At 36.6% G+C, this 17,285-nt stretch overlaps 3 protein-coding genes, 1 long non-coding RNA gene and 1 other non-coding gene across 8 annotated transcripts; 2 read left to right on the top strand and 3 right to left on the bottom strand.

Annotated features, from left to right (window-relative positions):
* Positions 1-150: 150 nt before the first annotated feature.
* On the bottom strand, positions 151-637 carry LOC110734413. Its single transcript, XR_002513804.1, has 2 exons — positions 530-637; positions 151-437 (listed from the first exon to the last, which is right to left on the bottom strand). It is a non-coding gene; the product is annotated as an uncharacterized LOC110734413 (long non-coding RNA).
* A 2,907-nt stretch (positions 638-3,544) lies between these two features.
* Positions 3,545-5,912, top strand: LOC110734411 (phospholipase A1-Igamma2, chloroplastic-like). The gene is made up of 2 exons (XM_021914561.1): positions 3,545-4,928; positions 5,467-5,912. The coding sequence occupies exons 1-2, from the start codon at positions 3,625-3,627 to the stop codon at positions 5,702-5,704; spliced, it is 1,542 nt and encodes a 513-aa protein (XP_021770253.1). The 5' UTR covers positions 3,545-3,624; the 3' UTR covers positions 5,705-5,912.
* Positions 5,913-6,105: 193 nt separating this feature from the next.
* On the bottom strand, positions 6,106-13,744 carry LOC110734408 (glutathione reductase, chloroplastic-like). Of its 4 annotated transcripts, none has more exons than XR_002513803.1 (11): positions 13,258-13,744; positions 12,239-12,464; positions 11,861-12,139; positions 11,588-11,764; positions 11,380-11,433; positions 11,154-11,302; positions 8,104-8,167; positions 7,859-8,029; positions 7,641-7,775; positions 7,204-7,316; positions 6,106-6,524 (listed from the first exon to the last, which is right to left on the bottom strand). XR_002513803.1 is itself a non-coding variant. In XM_021914558.1 (11 exons), exons 1-10 carry the CDS (start codon positions 13,668-13,670, stop codon positions 7,275-7,277), a joined length of 1,710 nt encoding a protein of 569 aa, XP_021770250.1. In that variant the 5' UTR covers positions 13,671-13,744; the 3' UTR covers positions 6,106-6,524; positions 7,227-7,274. The 4 variants fall into 4 exon arrangements, 3 of the variants coding, with proteins under 3 accessions (XP_021770250.1, XP_021770251.1, XP_021770249.1); XM_021914558.1 differs by having other exon boundaries at positions 7,227-7,316; XM_021914559.1 differs by lacking the exon at positions 7,204-7,316.
* Positions 13,745-14,745: 1,001 nt separating this feature from the next.
* TRNAG-GCC lies at positions 14,746-14,816 on the top strand. Its single transcript has one exon. It is a non-coding gene; the product is annotated as a tRNA-Gly (tRNA).
* Positions 14,817-15,200: 384 nt separating this feature from the next.
* Positions 15,201-16,664, bottom strand: LOC110734409 (photosystem II reaction center W protein, chloroplastic-like). Its single transcript, XM_021914560.1, has 2 exons — positions 16,446-16,664; positions 15,201-15,692 (listed from the first exon to the last, which is right to left on the bottom strand). Exons 1-2 carry the CDS (start codon positions 16,540-16,542, stop codon positions 15,376-15,378), a joined length of 414 nt encoding a protein of 137 aa, XP_021770252.1. The 5' UTR covers positions 16,543-16,664; the 3' UTR covers positions 15,201-15,375.
* Positions 16,665-17,285: the final 621 nt, after the last annotated feature.

Genomic DNA, 17,285 nt, shown 5'->3' with positions numbered 1-17,285 from the left:
ATGAATGTTAGGCTAAGTACATAGGAAACAACTAGTATGTGGTAAAACATCAAAGCTGAAGCACTGAAGCACCTCAGATGATATTGTGTGTTTGCTGCTGTCAGTATTCTCCATCATCAGTTAAACAAATTCGTCAAATAACCAGAAAACTTAAAAACAGGAATGAGGACATTGAGATGATATAGAATATGATATCAATATGCTTTCATCATGTTTATGCTTCAATATTTCTCACTAGTACAATTATACAAAAAGAATTAAGAGTAGCAGTATCGATGTTAAAAGAGATCACTACCCTCACAAGTACAGGGTGATGAGAAAAAAAGCTATGTTGAGTACAAAACTTCAATTCAAGACCTTAATAGGTGTTGTCCAGGTAGAAGTATATTCCACCAAGAATTGCGATTCCAACAACAATGGCAATAGGCAATGCTCGTCTACAAAATAGAAGTAAAAAATATCAAAACTTTTACAATGTAATAGACCCACAGTTTTGTAGCATCACAGAATCAAATTGTATTGAACTTACCCAATGGCTTCGTCTTTTTTAATATGTTCTTTCCTTGTTTTTCAAACATCTTTGTCATTTACGTTTTTGGTTACAGGCGGGTCATATGCCCTGAATCTGCACTTTGGAGCTCCACACACTGCACAAGTTTCCTATCCGAGTTAAAACTACGATCTCTGGGATCATTACAGATTGCTATGCAATATACTAATATTGCATCTGTTCGATTTCTACTTCGAATATAAATATTTGAAACTTGTTTATTAATATGAAAAAATTATCTATATGTCTTTGTTTCGCAATTATGTAGTCTGATTTATTAATATGAATACATGTTGTCATGTTGATAAGGCTGATTTACAGCTTGTGCAAATCAGGAGTCAATTTCGTTTTTTTCACTCATAATAGTAAGAATACTCTTGTCAGTGTAGACATAACTTGGCAAACGTTGGGGTTAGTCAAACTAACGTTGAATCCGAAACCAGAAACCACTTCTTCCTCCACGCCAACACCTCCCATGGCAATTCAAAATGCCGCCGCGAATGAAAGGCTTTCCCTAAGGGGTTAATATGACCCTAATTTACACTCTTTTCTAGTAGGGTGTCCTTTTGTTTCGCCGCAAAGTGGTGAGGAAGAAGAGGAGGACGTCGGGTAGAAGAGGACGAAGAGGAAGGCTTTTGTGGGTTTGATCAGTGGAAGGCGGAGAGATGGTGGTGGCTGTGATGGGTTTCGGATGGTGGGAAATGTGGTGGAGGTGGACCAAATGGTTGCTATCTATGGTGTTACCATCGGAGGATTATTGAAAAAGATGGTTTTGAAAAATAAAAAAAAAAATGTAAAAAAAAAAAAACTAGACTGAAATACGACGTAGCAACGCCCTTCCAATCTCTTTAAAATGTTCGTCACATTAGTCATCAAACATACACATCAATGGAAAAACGCTACAATAGAATATGTATACATATATATATGGTGTTTTGGCTGTAGTTTTCCTTTTCCTAGGTGTCATTTTCTTCCTAACAGTTTTTGTTCTGGTCTGGTTAAGAGGAGAAGTGGGTTGAGAATGTTTTGGTGGAGTTGATGGCTAGGAACCATTTTCTGGCTGAGAACTTTGTTCTGCCTGAGGCTGGGATGGGCTTGGGAAAACCTCATCAGCTACTGGAGTCTGAAACACTCTAACATACTCAACTCTTGAGTCCTCAGCAACAACCACGACAGGAACCTCTACAACAACAATGTAAGGTTGTTGTTCATCACGCTCCATCTGAGCTTCCTCTTCTTCGGCTAACCTCTTCTGTTTTTCCATGTCTAACCTATCCCTCTCAACTTTCTGTTTTAACCTTCTATGCCAACTAGCTTTCCCTTTCCTCCAACCATACATCTATTGTTTCCTTACCCACATTCCACTGCCACATTTTCAACATATCACCATCAACACATAACTCCAGTTTCCTATTAGTTCTAGGTTTGTTAACAAGCAAAGCAAAGTACTTAGGGAGCCACACATTTTGCTTGACAGAGTGCTCAAACATAAACTCAAACAAATCCATTAAACTAGTCCGATTTGTATCATCAACCAACACATCAAAACCACCATCTCTACAATGGACATTCAGCCACACTTTACTCATCCTATCAACAAAAATTACCAAGTTACTCAACACACACAATTCACATCCACACACACACATGTCAAACCACATAATATTCTAACACTTCACAAAATCTCATTTAATGAATCAAAATCACAGAAAAGTGTAACCCTAACATACAAAAAAAATACATTTGCCACAGTCAAACCCATAATTCAGTAAAATAACATGATTTTAAACTTAACATCACAACATTTAACTCAACCAACCATTCCCTAACTGTAATTCGATTATCAGGAAAAATTGACAAAATCGGTACTCGAATTGAAGATCGATGGACAAAGTGTTACCTTGCGTGCTAGTTTGGAATGGTAACAACACTATTCAAGCTTTGATTGACTACCACTGCTCCCTCCTCCTTGCGAACAACGACTTCAGTTCCCCCAAATACAAGCACAGTTACTACTTCGTGCTACTACCGATTGCTGATCAAAATTTAGACTTAGAAAAAGCTTCCATGTTGATCGAATTGCACGGTTGACTGATGAAGACTTTGCATGAAGAACAGAGAAGGGTGAGAGGATGAAGACTTCGACTCCTCAACATTTAATTATTTAAGTTATTAGGTCAAGTCAGGGAGTCAAAAGGCTTTATGGCGCCATTAAACACAATAAGGGCAAAATTGTCAATTCACAGTAACGGAGAACTAACGGGTAGACCTCATTAATGGCATGACATGACATTATTCTGTTTGTCAGTGGCATTTGGTGAATTTTGAAAACCCCGATGACATTTGGTGAATCATTAAAGTGCTCAGTGGCATTTGGTGAAATAACCGTTTATTTAATTAAATCCATTTAGCTAACGTGGCCTTGTCTAGTTACTAACGGACAGTTAAGATTAAATAACTACTTTAATTTATTAGTACTTTGAAATATATAATTAATATATACCCCCACCCCCAAGAAAATATAATACTTAAACTCCAATAGCATATAGTTTAATGTGAAGTTCCAGTTGCATGAATCACGATACTTGATAAATTGGCTATATTTGTTAAACTTAAATCATTATAAGTCCCTTAAGTATAATCCCTTCTATCTCAAACTTCACCGTGAGTAGACCACGTCACAGTCATATAAAATACCTATACACTACCAAAATTATATACAGTATTGACAGTATACCATCACAACGCTCGAAATAAAGTCGTATTTGTTATTGTGCACTGAAATGTCAAACTAGATTGTATTATTGTTCGATCCATGGATCAATGAGATACACGTAGTATATATATTTCTGGCAATGTGAAGAAAAGATATGCTAGCTAGAATGGTTAATTAATTAGTCTATGCTTTGATGTATTCCTTTATTTTAATAATTGGGTAGGGTTGACCCATGCTTTGTATTATTGTAAGGACTTTCACGTATCCCACTAGCCTTTTTATTATCCTTATATATGTGTAGCATCATCACCAATATCATCTTAGACTATTTCTTAGCTTCCCTCTAAATCAAAATAAAATGGCCATTTCTCTCTCAAATATGCAAGCTCTCCCCTTCACCACAAACCATAATCTTTCCCTTAGATCCGAAAACCCGTTTCCTGTAACCTTTTCAACCAGAAATTACCCTTTTAAAAGTTCGGAGGTGGGAGCTCTTACCATTAAACCGACCTCATCAGAAGTACAAGTTTTATCAAGTGATGCATTGACATCATCTAGAGTGATTGAAGAACCTTGGAAAGAAACAGGAGTAGAGTATGGGCCTACAATGAAGGAAAGGGCCGAAAACGAGTTAGTGGATCGTTGGAAGGAGATCCATGGGGAAGATGATTGGGTTGGGCTTCTTGATCCAATGGATTCTCTCTTACGGGCCGAGCTTATCCGATACGGTGAGATGGCCCAAGCCTGCTATGATGCCTTTGATTTTGATCCATTCTCAAAGTATTGTGGAAGTTGTAGGTATCTAAGGCACTTGTTCTTCAAGGGTCTTGAAATGGAAGATTATGGGTATGATGTAACAAGATACTTGTATGCTACATCCAATATTAACCTGCCAAACTTGTTTAGGCATTCGAGATGGCCCAAGGTTTGGTCCAAGAACGCTAATTGGATCGGGTATGTGGCGGTATCCAACGATGAGATGTCCAAGAAATTGGGCCGTAGGGACATCAGTATTTCTTGGAGGGGCACCGTGACCCGGCGTGAGTGGGTCCATGATCTAATGGACTTCCTTAGGCCTGTCTCCGATGAGAAGATCCCATGTCCAGACCATAATGTGAAGGCCGAATCCGGGTTCTTGGACCTATACACCGATAAGGTCCAGGATTGCAAGTATTGTAAGTTCTCGGCCCGTGAGCAAATCTTAACCGAGGTGAAACGTCTATTAGAGTTGTACCACAATGAAGAAGTGAGTATAACAATAACAGGTCATAGCTTAGGAAGTGCCCTAGCTATATTGAGTGCTTATGACATAGCCGAGACGGGCATTCACATTGGATCAAGCAGCCAGGCTAGGCACATATCCGTGTTGTCGTTTTCGGGTCCACGAGTTGGGAACTTGAGGTTTAAGCAGAGGTTGGAGAGGCTAGGGGTGAAAGTGCTTAGGGTGGTGAATGTGCATGATATGGTTCCAAAGGCACCAGGATTGGTAATAAATGAAAATTTACCTCCGGAGTGTTTAAAATTTGCGCAATGGTCACCTTGGAGTTATTGTCATGTAGGGGTTGAGCTTGCTTTGAATCACAAGAATTCTCTATTTCTTAAGGACACCAACGACCCAGCTTGTGCCCACAATTTGGAGGCCCACTTACATCTACTTGACGGGTTAGTAATCTTATTATATACTCGATTTTAACATTTTCTCAACGCGTTTTCTATGCGGCTTGTCACACCGTATGGCGACTTATAAAAAACCGTAGAACCCCTATAACACTGATAGAGTGACCCTTATTATACTAATAGAGTAACCTTATATTACTAACAAAGTAACCCCTATAACCCTAACCGAGTAACCTATTATGGCTGGTCACACGATGTGATTAACCACATATAAAAGTTAGTGTATGACTTATATTTTTAAAGTGTATAATGATTAATTCATTTATATAAAGGAAAGAAAATATAATACCAGGGAAGCATTTCCTCAAGGAGAATATTTTATGCGTTGGAAGAGAAAAATATTTTCATGAATTAAATAACCAGCATTAGTAATTGTCCTTAATTTGTCCTGCGATAGATGGAACATAAAAAATACTACCATAAGTATTGAACTTAATCATATATATGTATTTATTAACAAAAAAAAAAGTAATGTACATGATGAATCTATTTTGATTATGTATGATTCTATATTGTTATGCAGGTATCATGGAAAAGGGAAAAGATTCCATCTAACAATGGGAAGGGACATAGCATTAGTGAATAAATCATGTGATTTTTTGAAGGATCACTATCAGATCCCTCCTTGCTGGAGACAGGATCACAATAGGGGGATGGTCAGGAGTAAGGATGGCCGTTGGATCCAGGAACAGCGTCCAGTTCTAGACGATCATCCTGATTATACTCATCATCACCTTAGACAACTCGGACTTCCACACTAATATTCTTTCTATACATCTTATTAGAGATCAAATCTTGTCTACATCACTACCCCTATAACTCTTTATACACCCCTTCCAAAAGACACTCTCATGTACTAAGTGTGCAAAAGCCGAAGCTCCATTCTAGATTGTAAATCCCAAAATCATTACATCTGTATCTGTAAACCAGGTACAAATTGTGTATAATACTTCATACATAATGTTTGTATTTGTAGTTGGTTTATTCTTATAATATACTACGTATTGGTCTTGGTCGTATTCCCTTTTATTGGAAATAATTGACAAACAAGTACTTATTTGAAACATCCAAAAAAGATGAAATTGACAACTACAACTAAAATGGGACTGCAAGATAAGCTGATAAGGTACTTTATAACACAAATAAGGCTGAAAGAAACTCACTGAACAATCTAAACAACTCAAAAATTATTGCTTTGTCAAAAACTGGAAACATATTTCCGAATGATGAAATACAAATGCACAGTCCTACTTCCAAATAGCGGAAAAAGGATAACGGTGCAAAAACAAAAATCAATCAAGATCCCAACAAATCCCAATGTACAGTATCAAATCGGTAAAGGACAAGGGACAACGAGGTATACAACAGAACAATCAACCTTCAGTAAGCACAATTGCAATTATATGCACATTATTCATAATTACAACAAAATAAACTCCATTACCATGAAGATTTTCAAGTTCTGGTTGAAGTCTTTGGCTTTTATAAGCATAAAAGTTCCATTGTTCATGATCAGGAGGATGAATCACCCTCTGGAGGCAATATTGACATGGAAGATTCATCACAGCGGGCATCTAGTTACTGTTGCAAAGATATGAATTGTTACAGGACTACAATGACGGGCAAACCAAATGTTAAAGAAAATGTAGGTGCAAGAAGATGACTAGAAGCATCAATATGTTCATTCTATCCCAGGCACAATATTCTTGTCCATTTGTTCAGATTATTGTCTAAAGTTCTTCCATTCAAAGGTTGTCTTTTCTCACAGAACTAGAAAAATTCAAAGCAAAGTAGCCATTACACAAATAACATTATGTATTCTTCTTCAAGTTTCAACTGCGTTAAAGTTCACATTGCCAATGGGGTCGTAGTGTCCAACAAGATGTTTCAAAAGAAACAGCATTGTTCTTTACAACAAAAACAACTAGCATGTATAGCTTCTCACAAAGCATGCTATGCATAAATTTTGGTAAATTTACATGCAGATCATTAGCTAAGGTTACAAAACTTGTTTCACTCAGCTGTATAAATTAATCAATCCAAATAATTGATTGTTCATTAAACAAAACCTCTGGAAGAAAAATGTTATTTTTAAGGAAGCAAAAAAATGTTTCTGATTTGGAAAATTGGAGGCATTAACTGAAGAAACTAGATAGGAAGAGGTATCAGATTGCTATAGAATTAGACTAGAATGCTTAACTTCTATATTTTCATTCTTCACAAAGCAACATGGGTATAAGAAATCAGCTTGAAAAAATACATGGATGTTTGTGAATGTTGTACTTTGGTAAGTGTTTTAGTTCTGATTCCCAATGCAGCCTGTGCACAAGCCTAAACTCCTGCAGCAGCTTTAGACTCGGAATCCTTTTTACCCTGAGCATTGAACAGGGAGGGTATCAGAGCTCTATTTGAAAAGAGAATTGATCTAACATCAAGATATACTACGTACAATACACATGGCTTACAGCATCGCACTTATTATTCTCCCATGTTATGGTATTGGAAAATAAAAGCATCGCACTAATTATTCTCACATGGTGTGGTATTGGAAAATAAAACTAGGAGCCTTAAGATAATAGTGTCCTGATGGTATAACAGGATATTCATAGCATAATACAATGTTATGCTTCAAGGTATAAGCTGCACTGCACAACCACATCAGTAAATTATTACCATAATCGCAACCAAGTTTCTAACCTTTGGCAGTTCACTGCGAATTTGGCGCGTAGGAGTCCTCATTGTGACAAACTCTTCTGCTGCTGTGGGATGAATTCCAATTGTTGCATCAAAGTCTGCTTTTGTCAAGCCAGCTTTCACTGCAACTGCAAACCCCTGAGGTTTAAAATTTTCAATCAGATAACAGCTGCTTACATAATTGTATCACTACATACCCTAAAGACAGGTTATGCATAAACCTGAACTATCTCTGGTGCATCATCTCCACACATGTGCAACCCAACGACTTTGTCAGTCTTTGCGCAGACTATAAGTTTCATGTAAACGCGATCTGGAAGACCAGATAATGTGGCCTTTAAAGGCCTAAAATTTGCAGAGTAAACATCCACGTCACCGTATGTTTCTATGGCCTGTAAAATCCAGCATTTTTTTAAGTAAACTAATCAACAATCACCAACAGTTGAGAGGTAAATAAAGTTCTCACTTGCTCCTCTGTTAAGCCAACTTGGCCAAGGGGTGGTTGAGAAAACACAGCAGACGGTATAGCTCTGCACAAAGGGAACAATAACATCTGTAACAAGTTGCTATGAAATTCACAATTGTGACCAGTGCAAACCACAGATTGAAGATAATAACTACCTGCTCAACCACTCAGCTCAAAGACATAGAAAAAGGAAAGAAAAGAAAATCAGGAATCGTAATTCGATTTAAAGGATCAGTCATAATATCAGAATATCAGATACGTTGAGAGGTTTTCCTCCAATTTTACCAGGGTCATTAACGATCTAAAATATGTGAGGCAAAGCCTTAGGAATAACAATCGCCAGCTAGATATTTACCGTATGCTTCAAGCCATCAACCAATTAATTAACTTTCCTAAATCGGCCAAATAAATTTGACAGCTTGAAGTGTCAATAGGAAACATAAAATACTTTATGATCAAGAAACCATGAGACAACTTGAATCATGATCTAATTTATGACAAGATTTGCCAACGAGTTCACCAGGTAGGACTTGGAGAGGGCTTTGTCATGCAAAAGTGAAAAGTGTATTTAAGATGTAGCCTATATATCCATCAAGGGCTCAAGTCACAAATGGTCCAAAATTTTTGTAAGCAAGCCTATTCATAAAACACTGGCTATGCCATGTAAGACCCTTAGGATCTACATGGCAGAGTCAGTGCTTTACGAATGGGATTGCTTATAGTAAACTAGACGAGACAAACATACACATGGTAGTATGGTACTAAATCAATTAGGTATAATACAGATCTCCTTCCAATTTGTAAAAAGTTAACCACTAATTGATAGTGAATTGGTGTGTGTGAGCTTTCCTAGTATTGCTACTTATTATCTAACTTTCAGCAACTAGGGTGGATTCATTGGCATGGACATTATCCATTTTGGTAGGCCAAAACTATAGTGCCAGCTGTCCCAATAAATTGGCCGATCAAAGGGATATCAATCAATCAATCAAAGCCTTAATCCCATAAGTGGGGTCGGCTACATGAACTAAATTTGATTATTTCGTGTGGTCATCCACAAAAATCTTCCTCCTCCATCCCTTACGATCCAATGCTTCATCCTCATGCAAATCCATATACTTCATATCCTTCCTAACTCCTTCCAACCAAGACATTTTAGGTCTGCCTATCCCTCGTTTAACCCCTCCATGATCAAAGGGATATATCATCCAATTATAATATGCCTGCTTGTTTGCATCTATAGCCTCGTACTTTATTCAAAAGTATCAATAAAGGTCTTCCAGACATGATCAACTCTAATAGTCTTTCAGTAGTAGCACAGGCCATTGCACAACGCTTCTTTTTGACTTTTAGTGGTCTTGATATTGCAAAGTTTTCATAATAAAGTTGGGCTTACATAAGGTGAGAGTGATCCTTATTTATGCATTTTATGATCAAAATGGCCCAACTAGGGTTCAGCAACATGGGAGAACTTGGAACCTGAGAAGTGAGAATAGCGTTAAGTTAGGAAGGAGTTTGGTTGAGATTCCCATCTCTCCTTCCCCACCACATCTAGATCTTAGAAGGTTGTTCGAGGAACTTCTCTTGATCTCACCAAGTCACCATCAACTTTTAAGATATTTTAACCTATATATAAAGCTTTCATGACCTCATCCCTTTCGTCAGTCTTAAGGGATTTGGTGAAATCTAAGTCCCTCCATAACATCAAAGAACATAATGATCTTGTCGACCACAGGAAGGATATTCAAGGGTATGGTGTTCAAAATGAGCCGTCCAGTTCTCACATATGACCTTTAGTACCATGCCATATACTGTCTAAAATGGACATCGAAGGACTTTAAGAGTTGAAAGGTCTCTTGAATGCCCAGGACTTTTCCCATCAATTTTGAGGTAGTATAGCAAATTTTAGAAAGGCTATCATAACTTATGGCCGTCATAGGATAGGAGTCCACTGTTTTTAAAGGCTCAGCTAAGGACCAACCAATCTCAATACCTTTTATTTTGGTTTTAATCGGCTACAATAGCCTCACAAGTCAGCTATTGCATATGAATAGTTGAAAAGTCATTATATGGAGATAACCTGGGTCAAGTGTCACCAGCTTTAAAAGGATCCGATGATCATAGGAGGTTTTCCATTGTCTCAAAGACTACCCACCACTTATTTCTGAGATTTTTCCTCACAATCATCTCCTTTTCGATGCTCTGGCACTAACTCAATATTACTAGAAGGCAGATAATTATGTAACAAACTAACCTGAGGAGGGGCATAATGGGTAGCATAGTATTACTATGTTAATAGTCTTTAGTTTTATATAAACTAGTTAAATTCCCGTGCAATGCACGGATTTTACTAAATTATATAGTGAAGTACAACATTAATGCTTGTGCAATAGATGCACGGTTGTTTAATGCGGAGTAATTATAATACAACAAAATTATAGAACAACATAAAATAATTATGGACTCGACACCAATTATTAGAAAGTATGAAGTATATAAATAAAATAACCACATATAATAGTTATAATGAACAATTTAATATTTTAGAAAGTTTAGTTTAGATTTTATATAAGCAAATCTCATTATTTAGATACAATGATCCTTCATTATGGTATGAATTTTTTTTTTTAAGCAAATACTTTTGGAGGGAAAATACTCAATACAATGCTGCCAAGTGTCATTTTAGGTTCGTCTTTAGTAATATGTAATAGATAGAGGGGAAGGGGAAAGGAAGAGGCAGGCAGTTTTGTAAGTGAATTCTTAAGAGAGTTGTGATCTCAAGTCACTAGGAGAGTAGTGACCTAAGGCACTAGTGGAAAGTGGTAATAGGCTAAACCTACCGATTTTGTAAGAAACCTTTCAACAATATTAATCAAAGTTCGACTCTTTTTCTCATTTTCTTTGTGCATTTGTTGAGTAAAATCTGCTGTTCTTTGAGTCCATTACATAATAATTAAGACTTATAGAATACATATACATAGCAGCAAAAAGAAGTTCACAGTATACTGAAAATGCATTACTACCATCTGTTTACAGAATACTGAAATTACCGGTAATCAGGTTTTGTTGGCTCATTAGCAAACAGAGTCTTTGCTAATGCTCCTCCCTCCATCAAAGCAACAGGGGTCAAATTCACTCTATCAGTGACATCACCCACTGCCCATATAGAAGGAACTGATGACTGAGAATACTCATTGACCTGCAGCAACACTACAATGAGAAACACGCAAGAGCATTGTGCAAGATTAGAAACACCATTGACATTCAAGATATTACCTCTATGGCGCCATTCTTATCCATCTTTACCCCCAAAGCTTCCAGCCCCAAGTTCTGCAGTTTATATAAGAGCTCACGACGTGAGTAATGAAGTAGTCACAGGCAATGACAAAGCTAATACATAATTGGTTAATCTCTGACTATTGTACATTAAAAACTAATATAATGGGTAAAAGGCACTGTATGCAACAAGAGAAGAAAGGATGACCTTCGTATTTGGTCTTCTCCCTGTCGCAAACATGACGTGAGAGAAACCATCAACAGTTTCCTTGTTGGTTTTTAATGACAAAGTTCCATCTGCAGACTTTGTGATAGCTTGGGGAGACTCTTCTGTGTGGAACTCAATTTCTCTCAAGGCCATCTGGTCAGCAAGAAAATCTCTGATCTGCAAAGCAACAAATGTAATAAAAAAGACAATCCCATATTTGATATGAAAGTAGCCAACAGCTTAAAAACGTGTGCATCATAGGCATAACACCACCTCCTCATCAAAGCCTCTCAGAATCTTCTTTTGACGAATGAAAACATGAACATCACTTCCCAAACCATTAAAGATGCCAGCGAATTCCAAACTAATGTATCCACCCCCGATAATTGCAATTTTCTTGGGCTTTTCCGGGAGATCAAGAGCAGCATCAGAATCAATAGCATACTCACTGCCGGGAATATCAGGAATAAAAGGGCGGCCCCCAACAGAAATCAAAATGTGTCTCGCTGAATAACGTTTCCCATCCACGTCAACGGTGTGAGGATCCACAATCTGTTTTCAATGATAAAGCATGATGTTATGCTGGTGAGACGTCAATATAAAGAAGCACCTTACTAAGTTTAAACTACCATCATAGCATAATCATCCCACCTTTCCACGACCTTCAACTAGCGTGACACCTGAATTATTCAGGATATTCTTGTAGATGCCTGTGAGGCGTTGAAGTTCAGCATTCTTATTAGCAATCAAGGTGCCCCAATCATGCTTGGGTTCAGCATCATAACTCCATCCGAATCCATGACTCTCCTCAAATTCATGAGAATATTTAGAAGAATAAACAAGGAGCTTCTTTGGCACACATCCTCGAAGTACACAGCTGCATAAAGGTACAAAAGACAAACATCAGACTACAGTTTCTGAAACAACCGCAAAAGCATGGTTTCCAAGCCTAGCTACAAACTTATGCAATATAGCAATTTGAGTAATTCAAACTCAAGCGAAGCTATGATTCTAGTTGAGAGTTGCAAGCTCATTTGGAATTTCAAGTTTCAGGGTCCCTTATGATCAAGTCGAGCTCAGGTTAGAGCTTTTCTAATTCAAGTCATGCTTACCCACACGGTCACACCTCTTTCTTTGAATCATTTGAGAGCCTAATCTAGCATGATGATCTTTCTCATTGGCTCCAGACCTCCACTAACATTCTACATAGCCATCAACTAAAACCCAATACAGCTAACATCTGACTTAGTAATCAGCAACAATAACTAAAATCCATCAAAAAATCTACCTACAAGAGCTAAAATTAGAAACTTTGACACGTGATTTTCTCATGCATTCAGAAATTAATATCATTATCATATATCATAACCGAAGAAACAACAGACGAAAATCACCAAAATAATCACTATAGTTACAAACAGCAATAATCAAGTCGGTATGTTCACTGAATACACAATTAAACAAAATCATATGAGCTAAAAGTAAGAACTTTAACGCGTGATTTTCTCCCGCATTCCGAAATAAATATCATCATCATCATCATACATTATAACAGAACAAAAAAAAAAAAAAAAAGACCACAATTACCATAATAACAAACAGCAATAGCAAATCAAATCATAAATTAATTAATTAAACCTCAAATAATCAACAAGAGATAAAGAAATTACGTTCCACCAACACCACCAGTAGTCTCAGACGAAATAGTACTAAAAGGAAGCTCACAAACAGCAACCGAAGCGCCGAATTGCGCAGCAAAACGCGAAGCTCTTACGCCGCCGCTACCGGCACCAATAGTAAAGAGGTCAAAATCGTAGTGCGCGCCATTATCGGAAGACGACGAAGTTGACGATGATTCAGCTCGAACGGAGAAATTGCGGCGGAGAAGAAGGTGGCGTTGAGGAGAGAGAAAGTGTAGGGTTTTGGGAGAAAGGCGAGAAGATGAGGAGAGAGAATGAGAGGAGAGAGAAAGGAAATTAGGGCGAGAAAAGCGTTTGCAGAGAGATTGGAGGGTTTTAGAGGAAGATGATGAAGAGAAGGTGATGGTGAGCTTTGGTGTGGTGTTGCTCAAACATGTCGCCATTTTTATGTGGAGTATAGTGTTTCTGGGTTTTTATATGTTTTGGGATTTTATTTAACAATCTCTTCTCAAATTAAATAAAAAAAGTAAAAAAAAAAAAAAAATTAAAATTAAAAAAAATTGGAAGAAATTACTACGTAATCCCCTCAAAAGGATGAGGAAACCAAAAATAGAGGGACAAAATTAATCAATTTAGAAGTACGAGGAATCCAAAAATAGAAGGAAAATAATGTGGTATGAGCTTTGGATTCTAAATTTCAATTAATAAAAAAATAATGAACTCGAAAGGAAGTGGAATTTAAAATAATTGGGGTAAAAAAAATTAGATTTCTTTAAGAGACGTAATTGTGCTTTGTGCACAATTTGACAACATCTAACAACTAAGATATAAGTTGGAATAGTCTTCTATTGCGTAATAGTGATAGTTTTAAAGTATGAAGGATTGTCCCATGTTGGAAGAAGAAACGTAGATGATTAACGAGTTTAATTGATTAAAGTCTTAAGGGTCGATAATCAAAACTTAGGATCAAAATTGTGTTACATTACTTGCCTTTGTGTGGCTCTAATCAGTTTCCACACCAAACAGAAAATATTGGAAGGAAAGTGAGTATTTGCTTACTTAATTTGACTTGTAGTGCAAAGATATACAAATTGATATGGGCCGGTCTTTTTGTTGTTGGCTTCAATATGTTGATACTTGATATAGGAGTATAATTTTTTAATTAAATACTAATCACGATTTTATTTTAAATCATTTGTTTTACTTTTGTATATGAATTAGAGTAATTGAGTAACAGTTACATACGATTAATAGACAACTGTCTGATATTTTCAATATTTATTTTAATGGTGAATTTTTCTTTTACGGATATTTTGATGGTGATTGAACATTGAAGTATCATCGTCACCTCCTCTTTAACACTATAATAACACTATAAGTACTAGTAACATATTTCTATATACTTTGATATGATAATACAGAATAGCTTGTTGGCTTGTGAGAGTTAAGACTGTCGTCATTTGCTTATTTAGCTAAGTACAGACTATAATTTTTGAGAGTTAAGACTGTCATCAAAGAGCACCAGTGGTCTAGTGGTAGAATAGTACCCTGCCACGGTACAGACCCGGGTTCGATTCCCGGCTGGTGCATTTGTATTTTGGCCTTTTTTCTTGCCTGTTTTTTTTCCCCTGTTGTAGACCTTGTAGTCACCCATATATGGTGCATGAATCCTGGGAAGAAGTTTTTTGCTATGAGATCTTGATCCATACTAGTATACTACCAGTACAACATTTACAACAAGACGTGCGATTCAAGCTTAACTCGCTCTTTACCTACAGAATTTATACAATGAATTAGGAACAATTCGAGCTTGGAACCTATTTTATCAGATCAGGTACCTCAGCCTTAACCTCGATCTTGGATTACCCATATATTAGCACATTCATTTTCAAATTTGACTCATTGGATGAATGTGTAAATTGATGAGGCCACGACATGGTTATCTTAGATAATCTATCAGTGAAGACATGTAGTAGAAGAACAATAATACTATATCAACAAGCCAGAAGGTAGTAGAATCTTACAACAAACTTGATAAACCATAATATCTTGTCATTTCTACATTCAAAATTTAAAAAGTTTACCAAATTCGATCAGATGAAATTCACATCAAAATACATTTGGTTGAGTAGAATATGGTCATTTAATTTAGAGGGACAATCCAGACTCCTCATCCTCCTCAAGACCTGAAACATACACAAAGTAAAGAGCCCAAATGAGACCAAACACACCCAAAAGGATCCACCCAAGAAGGTTGTTGCTCAACCCAAAGGGAAGTCCTGTTCCTTCTGTGCTCATTCTCTCATCAACAAGAGCCATTGCTGGGCTCGACATGGCGGTGGTAGCAGCTGCGGCTAGCATTGAGGCACCCATCATACCCTTGTTTGTGGTGGTTTCTTGGGTTGATGGCTTGTTCTCCATTGAACATGTTACCTTGCCACCCTTCTTTGTGATTGCTGGCAATCCTGAAACATGTGGAAGTTTCACCATTATTTCATGAGATATTGACTAAGTTTAATGAAATTGATCAATACACTAGGAACTATCATGAAATCTTCAGTTTAATACTTCTTTGTGTTCCGGTTTGGTTACATGTTGCTTTTGAATTGTAATTTACAAATACAAAAAAAAAAAAAAAAAAAAAAAAAAAAAAAAAAAAAAAAACTGCATTAAACATAGGGAATTACATACTCATACTTTAAATAATGCTTCTCATTTTAAATTTTAGTCTTATTCAAGTTTGTGCCAAGTTGTATGTATATCATTAGAACATATCGTCGTGTTGTGTAAGAACTAGACATCTCTATTTAAACCTACAATACTTTATACTTATAATTAACTTTAAGTCCTATCCTCTTATACGAAGTAAGATCTACTTTATGCTTAGGACGGCATACAAAACCCTTAAAATTAGGGGATCGGAGGTCATTTAATATTTTATCAATAAGGAATTGAGTGCATAATAAAATGAGAATCAAACTCTAAACCTTTTAATTGGGAAGCATCTTTTGACCCCCACTATAAGTCCATGAAACAATTAAGCAAATTCATCTACAATCAAACCAATTTGGATCAACATGAAAGTATTATGCTTTCTACCAACATCATATTGTTAGATTCCTATGCACAAGCATTAATTGCAAAATTACAAGACTTGATCCATTTAATAGAAAATAAAAATATGAATACGAGGAAAAAAGAAACAATAGGAGACGAACCAAGAACGGGAGAAGATGAAACACCAACCCTTCTGCTCTGCACAAGACTAGCACGGGCAACCAAAGATGCTGAAGAACTAGCAGTAATGGTAGCCATTGTTTTTTCTCTCTAATTTACGGTGTTAGACCACTGCTAAGCTAGCAAAGAACACAACTTTTTTGATGAAAAGTGTGTAGAAGTGTAGTTCTAAGTTGTGGTAGTAATGCAACTACTTCAAATTAATATTTGATGACCAAAAATAAGTGGCAATTGAACCACATAGCGTGGATAGATTGACGGCCCTCATTTCATATCCTTTATCTTCTATCAACCAATTGATCAGCTCCACGTGTTGTATCATCTATTTTAATTTATCCTATGTGGCACCATGTATTTGGTTGTTTTTCTCACCCTTGGATTGATGGGACCTCCTAAATTGTCCAAAACAGTTAATTTTGGGGTAAGAATGCCAAGGGGGGATGATAACAAAATCGACAAAATGGCAACAATTGAGCGGTTTTCATAAAATATGCTAAAAAATAAACGACATAGGCTTTCATGAGATATGCTAAAACTTAAACTAATTCCTTATGTGCGCTAGTAAGAAAAATAATATGAAGTACTCATTAGTTTCGGAACAACAGTGGCAATAGGTAGATTAGGTATTAATGTATATTCGATTACTTGTATTATTGAGTATTGATCTATGTCAATTGAGCTCCTAAAATGAATACAACAATTTCTCTGCCAATTAACGTCCACATGCTCACATTTCCTTCTAGGATTGCTTAAACAACAAAAATGTGCAGATATATCAACGATTGACCAACTCACATGCAATTAGCTGTGAGAAACAGAAT

Source organism: Chenopodium quinoa, unplaced genomic scaffold (assembly GCF_001683475.1).
Source record: "Chenopodium quinoa cultivar QQ74 unplaced genomic scaffold, ASM168347v1, whole genome shotgun sequence".
Lineage (NCBI taxonomy): Eukaryota > Viridiplantae > Streptophyta > Magnoliopsida > Caryophyllales > Amaranthaceae > Chenopodium > Chenopodium quinoa.
This window is presented reverse-complemented; position numbering and strand designations above follow the sequence as displayed.